Here is a 15,689-nt window from a genome sequence, read left to right as displayed (position 1 = left end):
GAAACAAAAAGAGATGAAACTAGTGGAGATGGAAATGATCGTTATAAACGTATAAATTAACATTACATTACTAGTGTTGGAAAATTCTCGAGAATGAAACATCAGAGAATATTCTCGGGAATATTCTCGATATGGAGAATTTTCTGAGAATGAACTCTATGACGCACTTAGGGATATTGTTGAAGATGAAATAGGGTATTAAAAATCATGAAATTATATACAAAATTATGAGACTAAACAACAGTGTTCTTTATACAGGGTGAGTCATAACTATAGGGACATAGACTAAGGACAGATTATTTGGACCAAAATATGGCTATTGGGCCAAATATGCCTTAACAAAATGTTGCTGAGAAAAAAGATACAGGGTGTTAAAGTTAATTTTTGTTTTTCGTTTTTTGCTAATAGTTTCCCTGTATATTTATAAATTGCTATCAAAATTGGCACAGAGGCATAATCTTAGACAAGAAATAGTATTTTATCTACAATTTTACGTTTTGTCATAGAGGGCGCCACGTGGATCATTCCTGATGATCAAATTGAGTCTAAACTTTTTCTGATGAAACTTTTTAGTAATTTTTATTAGAAAATATGACGTAAACGTCATTTTTACGTAAAATTGGTACTCTTGTTTAAACATGATAATTTCAACCGTTTTCGATAAAAACGCAATTGAAGATTTCAGGAACTCAGAAGGGGATATCAAATACCAAACTAATAAACAAAGTTGCAACTGAAATGATTGTGACGAGGCATTTCAATCAAAAAAGTAATGATTACTTTTAAAAAATGCAACACTACACTACACTGTCACATCAAAAATAATTTACTCTGAACAAATGACATTTACCAACAACAATTATCTGACAGTCCAAAGCATACTTTTCATAAATGAAATAATAATTGAAATCCTTTTTTAAGACTCTAAGCAGTTCGACTGCGTTTTTATCGAAAACGGTTGAAATTATCATGTTTAAACAAGAGTGCCAATTTTACGTAAAAATGATGTTTACATCATATTTTCTAATAAAAATTACTAAAAAGTTTCATCAGAAAAAGCTTAGACTCAATTTGATCATCAGAAATGATCCACGTGGCGCCCTCTATGACAAAACGTAAAATTGTAGATAAAATACTATTTCTTGTCTAAGATTATGCCTCTGTGCCAATTTTGATAGCAATTTATAAATATACAGGTAAACTATTAGCAAAAAACGAAAAACAAAAATTAACTTTAACACCCTGTATCTTTTTTCTCGGCAACATTTTATTAAGGCATATTTGGCCCAATAGCCATATTTTGGTCCAAATAACCTGTCCTTAGTCTATGTCCGTATAGTTATGACTCACCCTGTATATAAACAAAATACAAAAACAACAGAGAACACAAAATTTATTTGATAAAAAAATGAAAGTTTCCTCTTAACAACAAGTAATGCAAGTAATGGATGTGGTGATTTAATCAGAAAAACATGAGGCCTCAGGTTCAGAATCTATTTCTATCATTAGCTTATCCTGGTCATCTACATTCTGCATTTCAATGTACTGATGAGAAGTTGTGGGATTTTATTTTTCACGAGTCGCCAGCTCAGTCATGGATTGGTCTACGTCTAAAGGGGCATTTAGACGGGCTAGTTTTTGAAGCAATATGTTGCCGAAAATATATATTTGGTATGTTTCTGGCAACATTACAGCCATCAGCCATCTAATGAAAATATCTCCGTTTGGCTGAGCCATGTGGCCGAAATCTTACTGGTATTTGAACACTATTGCAGTGCCTGATGCGTTGCCGATAAAGTCGAACTGCTGTGGAAAATTTTGCATGTTGCTCTGTATTTCTTCTTTATTTCCTGTACTCTGTTGAAATTTAAATTGGTTTTGTCAAAACATACAAAGAAAAGATGAACACGTGGTCAAATGAAATCACAATAAGGTTTATTAATGCAGTACATCCATAGTTGTGGAACTTGGCATACTTCTGGAACTATGAGACAAATGGAAGAGTAGTGCACCCTGAATAAATACATTAAACTAAAACTTTTAGAATATATAAATAACAATTGCTAATCTTGTTGAGATTGGTATTGCGTTTCTCATGTTTGATCTTTCTTCTGCAACTGGTGCAGGAAACTAAAGGTGGGAAACTATGTAATGTAATGTTAATTTATACGTTTATATCGATCATTTCCACCTCCACTAGTTTCATCTCTTTTTGTTTCGCAATGTATTATGTTTTCCGTCTTTTGCGCTATTTTGCCGGTTATTAGCGCGCTCATCACTGTATATACAAGATAAAAACAGAACCACCATTATATACTCAAGAGTTTCTAAAAATGGAGTACACGTTTAATAAAATAAAATTGCGGAGGTAAAAGAATTCTATGTATTCTATATTCTATATTATATATTCTATGTATTCTATACCTGTACGCTTAATAACTTTAAAATATGAAGCTATACTATCCAGTAAGCGTCACGCTAGTAGACACACGGGTGCAATTGCTAGGCTTGGGCTAATCCGGCCCGTTCTCACTGTGACTTTCATACTTTCATGTCTGTCATGTTATCTGTCATGTCATTATGTGACTCTCATGAAAGTATTCAAAATAATTGTTTTTCCATACAAAAAATCCATTAATTAATAATATTGTTACTCTACTTTAAAATAACTTTATTCAAACACCAACAATATTGCAATACTTTATAACTTTTACAACTTTAACACAATGACAACTATAAACTTCAAATACAACTGGTCTATAAACTGTCAACTTTCTATGTTTATACTCGGTTTCTATACATTTTATGAGGTTCTAGACGTCACTAGGCAAAAAAGTAAACAGTGAAACAAGTGAAGGCTCCAGGAATGTATTAGCTCAATGTACGCTTTGTCTATTTAGTAGTAAACTTATCACTTATCACTGATTTTTCTATATAACTTAATTATTTAATTCTAAATAATTTCCGTATCTCCTATAAGTTTCAAAAATATAATGCCTTATTTAAAGGATTCGGAGCAAATCGACTGCAAGCTAGACTAGCGACTAGGAAAGCCAAACCTGAGGGACAGTTTTATTTGAAACCAGAAGAGGTAGAAAACCATATGGTCGAGTTGACCTTGTCCGATCTACCGGGAGTAGGTAGAGCTACACTAGCGAAGCTACAAAAACTAGGACTATTTACATGTGGCGATGTGCAGGTACGTACGAAGAACGTTTTGCTTATATTACTTTGTTTAGTCTCGTATTGCATGCCACTTATAGTTCTTGCGATGAAACATTCTAAAGATTAATACACAAAGAGAGCAAGGCAAGCATGCTTGCTTTAAATATTATTTTAAACGACGGAGGTCATTATCACAAGAGTTTACTATCCTCTAGTCTAGTACTCTAGTCTCTAATACATTCTTGTAGACGGCTAGTCTCAAAATTTTAGCTGAATGGGACTGCAGTTTTGATTTGACTGCGTGTAGAAGCGTGTGTGTCAGCGGATTTTAGAAAAATGGAAAAATAATATCAGACGATAATTCGATTCTGGTTTTTGGAAGGGAAATTGCGCAGTGAAGTAAAAGAACGGGGTACTGCATACGGTAACTTTTCCTTCGATGGCAACCGTCAAAAATGGGTTTAACGAGTTTTAACGTGGTCGCACGTTTTGATGAGCCACGACCTGATGCCTCGAAAATGATTACCACGGAGGATAACGTGACAAAAGTTCACTATCTCGTATTGACAGACTATCGACTGAAGATGCGTGAGATATTTGAGAGAATAGGCATCTCAAAAGTCCGCGTGGGTCATATTCTGCATGAAATTTTGGACATGCAAAAGCTCCGTTTTGCACGGAGGAGACTTTTGGACACGCATTTGCTCACTCCGGATAACAAGCGCAACCATGAGACCACTTCAGAGTTCAGTTTAAGCGTAATCCGAAGAAGTTTCTACGTTGTTTTGTAATATTTGATGCAACATATATCCACTGGTACACACCAGAGATCAAGAAACAGTCGAAACAGTGGACTTGACCCGGCGAAGTGCTCCGAAGAAGGCGAAACTGTCATATCGACCGGAAAGGTGATGACCACCGGCTTCTGGGATTCGTAAGGTGTAATCTACATCGACTACCCGAATAAGGTCAAAACTGTCACACGGTTCTATTATGCGTAGTGTGACCAACTAGTCCGAAAAATCCGGGACATGGCCCGAATTACGAAGTCGTGTCCCGGCGTCCCGGACAAGGCTTCCGGGCCATCCGAATTTTCAACGTTTTAGTTAAATTCTGTTTTGACATTTTGAATACGTTATTCTTCTAAGAATTCACATCAAATTGAATTAGTGGGACGAAAAAAAGTCGACAATTTCTAGAGTGTAATACTAATTCATCGCAAGACAGATATGATTTTAAGAATCAAGCAATGTAACCAATGAATATATTTTGTTGAGATCAATTTAAATTATGAATGGATGGCTTTTTAAAGGTGTTCTTCTCACTTTTAAACAAATTTAATTGTTCGACAAATATGATAGTAAGAAGTAATCAACAAAAATGATCTGAAGCAATTTTCTGGTGGCATGTTAGACAATTATATCTTTGATGGGATTAAGCCACAATTGGTTGTAATGATAATTACATGTTTATATGGTTATATTTAACTTAAGGTTATATTTACATGAAAATCCAACATCAATTGATTTTTATATTTTTCCTTTTTTGAGAATGATTTCCGGATTAGAAACGACCAACATTAAAACCAATTATGGCTTAATTCTATCAAAAATATCACTTTCGACATAAAAATGTTATATAATCAATAAAATGATATTAAATTTCTATATTTAAAAAAAATGGCCCGATTTTCATTGAAAAGTCCCGGATTTCAGGTATTTTTTTTCAGCATTGTCCCGAATTCGACTGTATTGGAGTTGGTCACACTATGCGGGATTATTGGGCCGATTCGACGCTTAATTGCAGAAAATAACGGCCCCATTTGGCAAAGAAAAGTGCTCTACCACCGGCTCAAACCTCCGGTAAAGTTGCTCAAATTTTGCTACGAACCGCTGTCTCATCCTCGACATTCTCCAGATTTGGCACCGTGCGACTTTTCGTGTCCAAACTTCCAAAGGCATTCGCCGCCCGGGCAGACATTTGTCTAATGGAGAGTTATAAGCCCAGAAACCTTACAAAAACATTACAATATACACTCCTTCCACAATATACACTCCTGCCACCCTGAAATGGAACTGGGTCGGACACGTCGCCCGAATCAGTGATGGGAGGTGGACGAAGAGATTACTTGAGTGGAGGCCGAGATTAGACAAAAGAAGTAGAGGAAGACCACCTTGAAATTGGATGCAAAGTGCTCAAAATAGAGCACAATGGACAAAAATGAGGGAGGCCTATGTCCAGCAGTGGACGCAAAGGGCTGGATGATGATAATGATACATTCCTTCATGAAGATTGAAAGTCTACACTTCTTCATAAAACCATAGTAAGGCTAGAAAATTGATTATAGCGATAATTGTTTGGTCTTACATTGATTTTTATTGTATTTATTTTTTTATTCGAAGCGAGTGTGAAGTTTCATGACATGTGCATGCGTACTAAAAAATCTACGTCGCTACATTTAAACATTTAAATATTTGAGGAAGACGAAAAGCACTAGATACAAAGTTTGCTACTTTTATACAATTAGAATAATTGAAATAAAAATAATATTTAAATATTATATTAAAATAATAAATATTAAAAATTCAAATCCACGACTTTTCGTTCAGAAACTGCTTTCTGGCTGCATCCTGTATCTCCGGCTTTTACAATATATAAGCACAAGAGACGACGAATATAGAAGAAAGCAAATAAAGGACATTTTGGCCACGTATTTACCTTCTTTTCGTCTAGGAAAGGGACCGAAAGACAGTTTCAGGTACTCAAATCTGAGTAAAGATGAAACAGATAAAGGCAGTTTTTGTTTTTATTTGATTCAGAGTTGGACCACCATCTCCATACAGCTATTTCAGCATCTATGCATCCTCAGTGAAGCTATGCAGTCACAACTCTGAAACAAATATCAACAATCCTGTCTATTTAAGGGAAAACATCGCGATGCAATGTTTCCACCTTTTGAGATGCAAAACAGCGACATCTCTCGTAATACGAGGAAGACGAAAAGCCCTAGATACAGAGTTTGCTACTTTTATACAATTAGAATAATTGAAATAAAAATAATAAACAATATTTTAAATCCAACACATTTCATTAAGAAACTGCTTTCTGGCTGCATCCTGTATCTCCGGCTTTTACAATATACAGGGTGTCCAGAAACTCTACCGACAAACGAAGACAGGAGATTCCTCAGATAATTTTAAGATATTTTAACCCAATTCACCTAGTCCGAAAATGCTTCCTAAGGGAGCTAGAGCTCTTTGAAGATGGCGTCTTGGAACTAGTTTTTCTTAAATACCTCCACAACGCTTTAATTTAAAAAAACGAAAATCGGTACTTATATTTATCTTCCAGAGATAAATCGATTCCATCTATTGCCAATTTCTAGTACCGATCATAGGCATCCGTTTTGGGTAGGGCAACGGCTATTTTATCACATAACTTTTTTGTCTTTAACTTTTAAGCATTTTTTACACTGGATTATTAAATTGTGAGGTATTCTAGTACTAAAATGTACTCTTGGTTTAAGTCGTTAGGACACACGGTTTTCTAGAAAAATCGATTTGAAAATTTTTCGTTTTTTGAATTTGAATAAAAATTGAAACAGAATTTCAAAAAAAAAGGCTGTATTTTACCAATTTAAAGCAAGAGTAACTTTTAGTACAAGAATACCTCATAACTTAATAATCTCGAGTCAAAAATGCTTAAAAATTAAAGACAAAAATGTTATGCGATAAAATAACCGTTAACCTACCCAAAACGGACGTATGTGACCCGTACTAGAAATTCGCAATTAATGAAATCGATTCATCTATGAAATATAAATAAACGTACCAGTTTTCGGATTTCTAAATAGTTTTTTTTTAATTTTTTTTTGGAAATTAAAAAAAGGAAAAATTTTCAAATCGATTTTTCTATAAAACGGTGTATCCTATCGACCTAAAACAAGAGTACCATTTAGTTGGAGAATACCTCACAATTTAATAATCCAAAAACAAAAATGCTTAAAAATTAAAGATAAAAAAGTTATGCGACAAAATAACTGTTAGAATAGAATAGAAATATGCTTTATTGTCACTGAAAATACAAATTTTATGGACAAAGCTTAATTAAAATCAGAAAAAATAAATAAATAATATCTAACAATAACAATAACAAATACAATTTTCTGAAATTTGATAAATCGTCAATATAAAAAAAAATATACATAAATACAAAATATAAGTTAATAAAGTAAAGAAAAAAAAAACAAAATCGATATATTTGCAAAAATTTATAGAAATTGCAAAGTGAATATACAACAAAGTAAACTATTTATAGACATAGGAACTAATAAGTTTAAGCTGCTGCATGTGACACCCAAATATAGATAAGTTTGGTTACTTGTACATTACTGTAATTTCTTAGTTAGTCATTAAGAAACTCTTCTACTGAATAATATGGTCTTTTAGATAGATGAGCTTTTGTCATTTTACGGAACTTGGGGAAAGATGTTGCAGATTTGAGTTGTAAAGGAAGATGGTTGTATAGTTTTTTTGCGGAATATAATATAGATTTCTTTACTAACTCAGAGGACGGGATCGGTAAATAGACATCAAAATTTGAATTTCTGGTGGAGTAGTCATGACGAGGCCTTGCTGGAAAGACATGCATGTGTTTACGAATTAAGCAAACAGTTTCTAAAATATATAAAGATGTAAGGGTTAAAATGCCGTGATCTTTGAAGTAACTTCTGCAATGTGTTGTTCTTCTGAGGCCAAACAGATACCTTATTGATCTTTTTTGTAATTTAAAAATAACATCTAACTGGGCAGCTGTACTAGAACCCCAAAAAGGAAGACCATATCGAAGATGAGACTCGAACAAAGAAAAATATGTTAGCTTAGAAGATGCTAAATTGAGTTCTTTCGAAACAGATCTTATAGCATAGCAGGCTGAGGCGAGTTTCTTACTTAACACATCGATATGAAGGGACCATTTGAGGTTGCTGTCTAAAAAAACACCAAGAAATTTTACAGAATCAACGGTAGAGATCTGGCTGTTATTAACAAGCAGGGGTTGAAGAGCACTTTTATAGGATAATGCTACCGTCTTATCCACGTTAAAAGAGAGTAAATTAGAGTCAGACCAGGTTTTTATCGTAAGCAAATCAGAAGTTATAGTTGCATGAAGAGATGCAATAGTTGAGTTGCTCCAAGTGATACTGGTATCATCAGCAAAAAGAAAAATTTTTCCATCGATTTTTAAGTTAGTGATGTCATTTATAAAGATAAGGAACAGTAGAGGACCCAATACTGAACCTTGTGGTACTCCACATACAATGTTTTTGAGACTAGAGTCAGTATCATTTGCTCTAACTATTTGTTTCCTATTATTCAAGTAAGATTGGAACCAATTCAAAGAAATACCTCGAATCCCATAGAAATTTAGTTTTTTAATCAAAATGTCGTGATTTACACGATCAAAAGCTTTGGCATAGTCACAGAAAACAGTGGCAGTATAAAGATTATTGTTTAGTGCTTGGTAAACCTCATGAAACACAGAAAACAAGGCATCAGTGGTACATTTATTAGTTAAAAAGCCGAACTGATTTTGGGATAAGATGTTGTTATCAATGAGAAAGGACATGAGACGGGTTTTTATGAGTCTCTCAATAATTTTTGAAAGTACCGGTAGTAAGGCAATAGGTCTATAGTTGCAAGCATTAGATTTTTCACCACCCTTATGAAGGGGAATAATAATGGCTATCTTTAGGCACTCTGGGAATTTGCCTCTTTCAAAGGAATCATTAATTAGTGAGACGAGGTTTTCCAACACATTTTCTGTGAGATTTGAGAAGATTTTTATGGATAGTCCATCAGTACTACAGGATGATTTGCTTTTGATACTATTGATAGTTTGGATCAGTTCAGTTATATCGATTGGTCTTAAAAAGAATGAATTCGAGAACACTCCTGAATTGGGGAGATAGGAAATGGGATCTTTTTGTGGCAAAATAGTAGAAGTTATATTTTTACTCACATTAACGAAATATTCGTTTAGATTTTCCGGGTCTGGAAGGGCAAATGTTTGAACTGCGTGAGTTCTATTTCGAAGATCGTTTATTATGAACCAAGTTTCTTTTGCAACACTTTTAGAGCTTTCCATACGATTTTGATAGTAGGCTTTTTTAGCTGATTTGATGAGTTTTAGATAGGTTACCCTGTACTTGGTGATATATTGAGTGACAGAGACGTTGGTAGCAAATTTCTTGATATACAGTAGTGAGCGCATATTTTTGGCTGATATGCGAATACCTTTTGTAGCCCAGGGTTTGTGATGTTTTGGCTTAATTGAAATTAAAGGAAATGCCTTATTGAAGATAGAGACAAGCTTTTCTATAAAATCGTTGAAATTATAGTCCACGTCCGCAGAAGGAAAATGCCACTCAGAAGTTAAGCATAAATTTTGAAATTTATGAAAATTCCCAGCGGAAAAAAATCCTACCTAAACGTCGGGTTTTCGAGGAGGGTTTGCTGAAGATGTTAAACTTCGTAAATACTGCTTCATGATCTGATAATCCCGCATTAATAATTGTAGAGCAGACATCAAGGGGTGAGAAATCTGAGACAATATAGTCAATTATGGTAGATGAAGTTTTTGTAATCCTTGTAGGAGAATTAACGTGCATTGAGAGACCATATGATTCAAATATGTTGACCAAGGACATTTGGGTAGCACAAGCAGCATCATAATTAATGTTGAAGTCCCCGCATAGAATTTTTCTGCTTCTATGAGGCAAGTCATCTAACAAATTTAGCAGGTTCTGAAAAAATAGTTCCACAGGGGAGTCAGGTGATCTATAGATGCAAATAATGTAAAGATTAAGATTTTTATTATAAACTAGGGAAAACTCAAAGAAGGCTTCATTTAACAGAAAGTCATATTTTGTAATCAGAGAAAAATCATTATTTCTAGAAAGAATTAGGGTGCCTCCATGAGCTGAACTTGGACGATCATACCTAGCAATTGTGGTATATTTTTCTACAACAAAAGGCTCGTTGACTTCAAGCCAGTGCTCTGTAACCGCAACTATCGGGGGAAATCCTAATTCTTCCAGAAACAAAAATAATTCGTCAGTTTTATTTCTTATAGAACGAATATTAAGCAGAACCATACTAAAGTTGTCATCACTAAAATTATTCGAGGTTTCTAGTTCCTCAGAACACGTCGTGTTATTTAAAAATTTCGTCTTGGAGAGCTAGTAGAATAATAATTTCGGTGACATTCCCTTGATTTTTGTAGATGTATGATTCTTTCTGAACTTAGAAAGGACCTATAAGCAACAAGATCAGCTTCCACCTCAGCTGGACCAATTCCATAGGCATCGTTAAATTCTAGAAGAATTTTTCTTAGTTCCTCAGTCTTGGTAGGTAGTCCTTCGGAAGCCAAAAATAGTTTCACACTGGTGTTGGTATATCCATCACAAAATACTGAGGCAGGCTGGTCGTGTAGGAAAGCAAGATGTAGCTTAATTGCTTTTAATATATCCGGTTCCCTTAATCTTGCTAGAAGATATCGACTGTTTGAGTTATTGGTTAATCTAACTCTTGGTGGTGTTAAAGGATCCAAATTTATCGATGGTTCCAAAGTATCTTTCTTAATGAAATTAATTTGGGAACGGAACGGATCTTTAGATTTGCAAATTTCGATGGCCTGCTTGTCAGTAAGTATATTTGTGTTTTGAACTTCTGGGGTCCGGTCCTGGAAATCGAAAGTGAACAACGTGAAAAATTTAGCTCTCATAAAAATCAAAAATTAAGTGGTATAAACAAATAATAAAATATTAAAAGTAAGATTAATAGTTAAAGGAAAGTGCAGTGTACGACACAACGCAAAAGCCTTCAGAAAAACTGTAAGTTAATGCATGCTTAGATTAATATTCATAAAATCAAAAATCCAGTAACTAATATTTAAGCATATTATAATCAAAAACTAAATAAAATAAACCAGGAACAAAAAACTTGTCGAGAATAGATTAAGACCAGCCGTTTAGCAAAATTAAATATAAAAGTCAGGGACGGCTTTGGAAAATTTAATCAGGTGGAAGATAAATTAAATTAAAGTAGGTAGGTAGTGTTTTTCTCTGAACGGATAGGGTGGAAGACACTGCCTGACGCCAACTTTAAACAAAATAAGGTTACGGGTATAATCCCACTCGAATGAACAATAAAAGGAGCAAACCGGAGCATGATAATTCGTTTGACAAAGAGGAAGCATTTAAGAAAAGTAAGTCAACAATAAGAACACCACCCCAAAAAGACGATAAGGAAAAGCAAGAAATGGATGAAATAAAGAACATATTAGCAGAACTGAAGCAGGAGATTAAAACAGAAATAAATAACTTAAAAACAGAAATGAAGGAAGAAAATAAGAAGACCAGAAGTGATATAAAAGAACTAAAAGAAGAAATAAAACAAAATAATGAAGAAATAAATATTATAAAACTAGAAATCCAAAAAATGAAAAATGAATGGACTAAGAAAAGACAAGATTTGATAGAAGAAAATGAATTGTTTAAAAAAGAAAATAAAAAGATAACAGAAGATATAAAAGAACTCCAACGAACAATAGAAATAATGGACAAAGACAAAAGGAAAAATAATTTAATTATTAGTGGGTTAGAAATTGATACTGACGATTCAGCAACACTGAAAGAAAGAGCAACAAATATGATTGGAAAACATTTAGGTGTAAATATTAATATTAAAAGAGCATGTAAGATTGGAATAAGAACATGCTTAATAGAACTAGGAAACGAAACAGAAAAAACAGCCATTCTACGAAATAGGAACAAACTAAAGAATGTTGAACCCAAGAAAATATGGATAACAGAGGACCTTACAAAAAAAGAGAGAGAAAAAATGAAATCTCTAAGAGACAAAGCAAGGGAAATGAGAGATAAAGGAAAAACAGTGAAAATTGGGTACAACAAAATTACAGTGGATGGTAAGGAATGGAGATGGAACTACAATGAGGAAAAGGTAGTGGAGGTAGCGAGTCCAAAAAACTAGCAGAGCGACAGAGAAGAGACGAAGTAGATGCCAGACAAGGATCAGAAAACAAGGAAATTACGAATACACTGGACAATGAAAATAAAAGTACAGACTCGATTAGTGATAAGATTAGGTTTAGGAGTTCAAATGTTAAACATAATAATAGAAATAGGATGGGTGGTGGAAATATTGGTAGTATAGGTAGTATAAATAGTAGTAGTAGTAGTAATAACAATAATGGAAAATCAAATACTAGTATTGTAGATGAAGAATCAGAACAAATAGGAATAGCAACATGGAACGTGACCTCTCTAAATGGAAAGGAAATAGAAATAACTGAAGAAATGGAAAAAATGGGTATCCAAATAATGGGAATAAGTGAAACAAAAAAGGTAGGAGGAGGGCATATAAATCTAAATGAGGAATATAGTCTTTATTATTCAGGAGTACCGCAGGGACAAAGAGCAAAGGAAGGAGTTGGTATAATAGTAAATAAGAGACTAGAACCAAGAATAACACACTATGAAACATTATCATCTAGAATTATAACAATCCAAATGGACCTAAAAGACAAAATAGGATTCATACAATTATATGGACCAACTGAAGGCAGAGATGAAGAAACGATGACAGAATTCTACAATGAACTCCAAAGAGCCCTAGACAAATTAAGAGAATCGAGAGAGAAAATCATAATTTTAGGAGATTGGAATTCAAGAGTGGGCAAGGATGTCAACAAAGGATTAGGATGCATTGGAAAATACGGAGAGGAATGTTTGAACAGGAATGGTGTCAAAATGCTAGATTTCTGCCAAGCAAATGACCTACTAATAGGAAACACATTTACAAACCAAAACATCGAAGACAAATATACGTTCGTGGCGGAAGAGAGAAGAGCGAAAAGTTTGATAGATTACATAGTTTATACGATAAACCTAGAAGATAAAATACATAACGTCTTAACTGAAAAGGAACCGGAACTAGCTACAGAGCACAGGATGGTTACTGCAAAACTCGAGGATGAAAAAATAAAGGAGGTGGAAAGAAAAGATTACCAAAGAGTAAAAGTAAATAAGCTCAAATTAGAACAGGTGCGAGAACATTACAAAAAAGAAACAAATAGAAGATTAAGACAACTAGAAAACCAAAAAGAGGCATGGACACTGGAAGAAAGATGGAACGCCTTAAAAGTAGTCATAAAGTCTACAGCAACAGAAATATGTGGAATCAGAAAACATAACAAACTCCATAAAAGAACGAGATGGTGGAACAATGAAGTTAAAACAGCAGTGAAGAAAAAGAAAATAGCATGGAAAAAATACATTGAGACCGAACTGGAAGAAGATAAAGAAGAATACGAAAGGCTGAGACGATTAGCGAAAAACACCATAAAATAAGTAAAAACAAAAACGTGGGAAGAGTTTTGAGAAGAATTACAACAAAACTATGTAACAAATAATAGAAGCTTCTGGACAACAATCAGACATATGAAGAAAGGAAAACATAAAGAAATAACAGCCGTAAGGGATACAACAAACCAAATCCAAACAACTCCAGAACAAATAGCTAAAGTATGGAAAGAATACTATGAAAACAAATTTAGAAATGCAATAATAGATGATAGAAATGAAACATATCAAGATAACGAGAACAAAGAATTAGAGCAAATAAATAGAGAAGAAGTAATATTGGAAGTATCAAACGTAAAAATAGGTAAAGCTGGAGGGGATGATGACATAGACCCGGAAATGGTCAAGTACATGGGAGAAGAAGGGATAAACTGGTTGTTGAAAATATACAAAGAGGCATGGGAAAAGCAGCAAATCCCAAAAGACTGGCAAAGTAACCTTATAGTGCCAATATACAAAAAGGGAGAACACGTCAACTGCGAAAATTATAGAGCAATATGTTTATCATCGGTATGTTTTAAAATATACACGAAAATAGTAGAGAAGAGGCTAAGACAAGAGGTAGAAAAAGAACTGGGAGAAGAACAAGCAGCGTTTAGACCAGAAAGACAGACAAACGATAACATTTACATCATTAGAAATATAATAGAAAGAAGTATTGACTCGGGGGGAAAGCTCATTCTAGCATTCATAGATCTAAGGGCAGCATTCGACTCTATAGAAAGACAAATTATATGGAAATGCTTGCAGAACATGAAAGTACCAAGTACACTGATAAAAATAATTGAAAATATATACGGAGTAGTAAAAGGACGTGTACAGATAGCAGGAGAAAGATCTGAAGAATTCAATTGGGAAAGAGGTATCAAGCAAGGAGACAGTCTTAGTCCGCTACTATTCATAATAGTCATGAATGAATTGACTAGAAATACTGGAGAAATAACGAACCAAATACAGACAACAATAGGATACCAAAGATTACAGCCAATAAAAATAGAAGCCCTATTGTATGCGGATGACATAGTCCTTATAGCAGATTCCGTGACAAAAATGCAAAAACTCATAAATATATGGACAGAAGAAATAGAGAAATTAAAAATGGAAATAAACATCGAGAAAAGTAAAATAATGGTCATCGGCGAAAAGGAAGAAAATGAACTAATTATAAAATGCAAAAATACTCAACTGGAAATAGTTACAGCATATGATTATCTTGGAAGTATTATTACCAATGATGGGAAAATAGACCTCGAAATAACAAACAGAACTAAAAAATCAAATAAACTGTACTACGCACTAGCGCCAATTCTGAGGAAAAAAGAATTGTCCCACGAAACAAAAATTAAAATATATAATACGATTGTGATACCGACGATACTGTATACAAGCGAAAATTGGACTTTACAGAAAAAGCATAATAGTAGGATAAATGCAATTGAGATGAGACATTTACGTGCTATAGCCGGAAAGACCAAATGGGATAGAATAAGAAATGAGACAATAAGAGGGATAACTAAACAGGAACCAATAATGAATAAAATAATAAAGAGGCAATTAAACTGGTATGGACATCTGATGAGAATGAAACCTAGTAGACTAGCAAGGAAAATTCACGAAACAAGGAATATTACAAAAAAGAAAAAAGGCAGGCCGAACAAAAAATGGATACAGCAAATAGTAGAAGCAGGAAAAATCAAACAGAAAACGCTAGAAGAAATGAAACTAATAGCACAGGACCGAAAAGAATGGAAGAGATGGGTGAATATGTAGCTAAATTAAACCCAAATCCGACACCTGAAAAGGTATAAGGAAGGGGAGAAAGAAAGAAAGAACTTCATTTTTGTTTTTACTTGGAATGGTAATTGGATTTTCCAAGTTAACTGGGCTTCTGATATGCTTCGGTTTCATATTTGCCTCAGATGAAGTTGTTGGTTCGGAGCATGAGGATTCTGTAGATCATTTAATGTTTACACCAGGTGGCCAAATTTCCTTATTAAATAATAAGTCAATAGATGTTTTAGACTTAATACCTATTTTGAATGAGGACCCTGTTGTTGTGTTGGCATCTTTAAGAAGGGCATAA

General features: G+C 33.9%; 1 protein-coding gene across 2 annotated transcripts in view; it reads left to right on the top strand.

Annotated features, from left to right (window-relative positions):
* LOC114339635 (DNA repair protein REV1) overlaps positions 1-15,689 on the top strand; it is a 92,110-nt gene that overhangs the window by 28,152 nt on the left and 48,269 nt on the right. For both annotated transcript variants that reach the window (XM_050646943.1, XM_050646944.1), the window contains one exon: positions 3,009-3,199. In XM_050646943.1, coding sequence (XP_050502900.1) covers positions 3,009-3,199 — 191 coding nt within the window. The remainder of the gene's footprint in view (positions 1-3,008; positions 3,200-15,689) is intronic.

This window comes from Diabrotica virgifera, chromosome 3, assembly GCF_917563875.1.
Source record: "Diabrotica virgifera virgifera chromosome 3, PGI_DIABVI_V3a".
Taxonomy (NCBI): Eukaryota; Metazoa; Arthropoda; class Insecta; order Coleoptera; family Chrysomelidae; genus Diabrotica; species Diabrotica virgifera.
The sequence above is the reverse complement of the archived record's forward strand: the minus strand, read 5'-3'. Positions and strand labels throughout refer to the sequence as shown.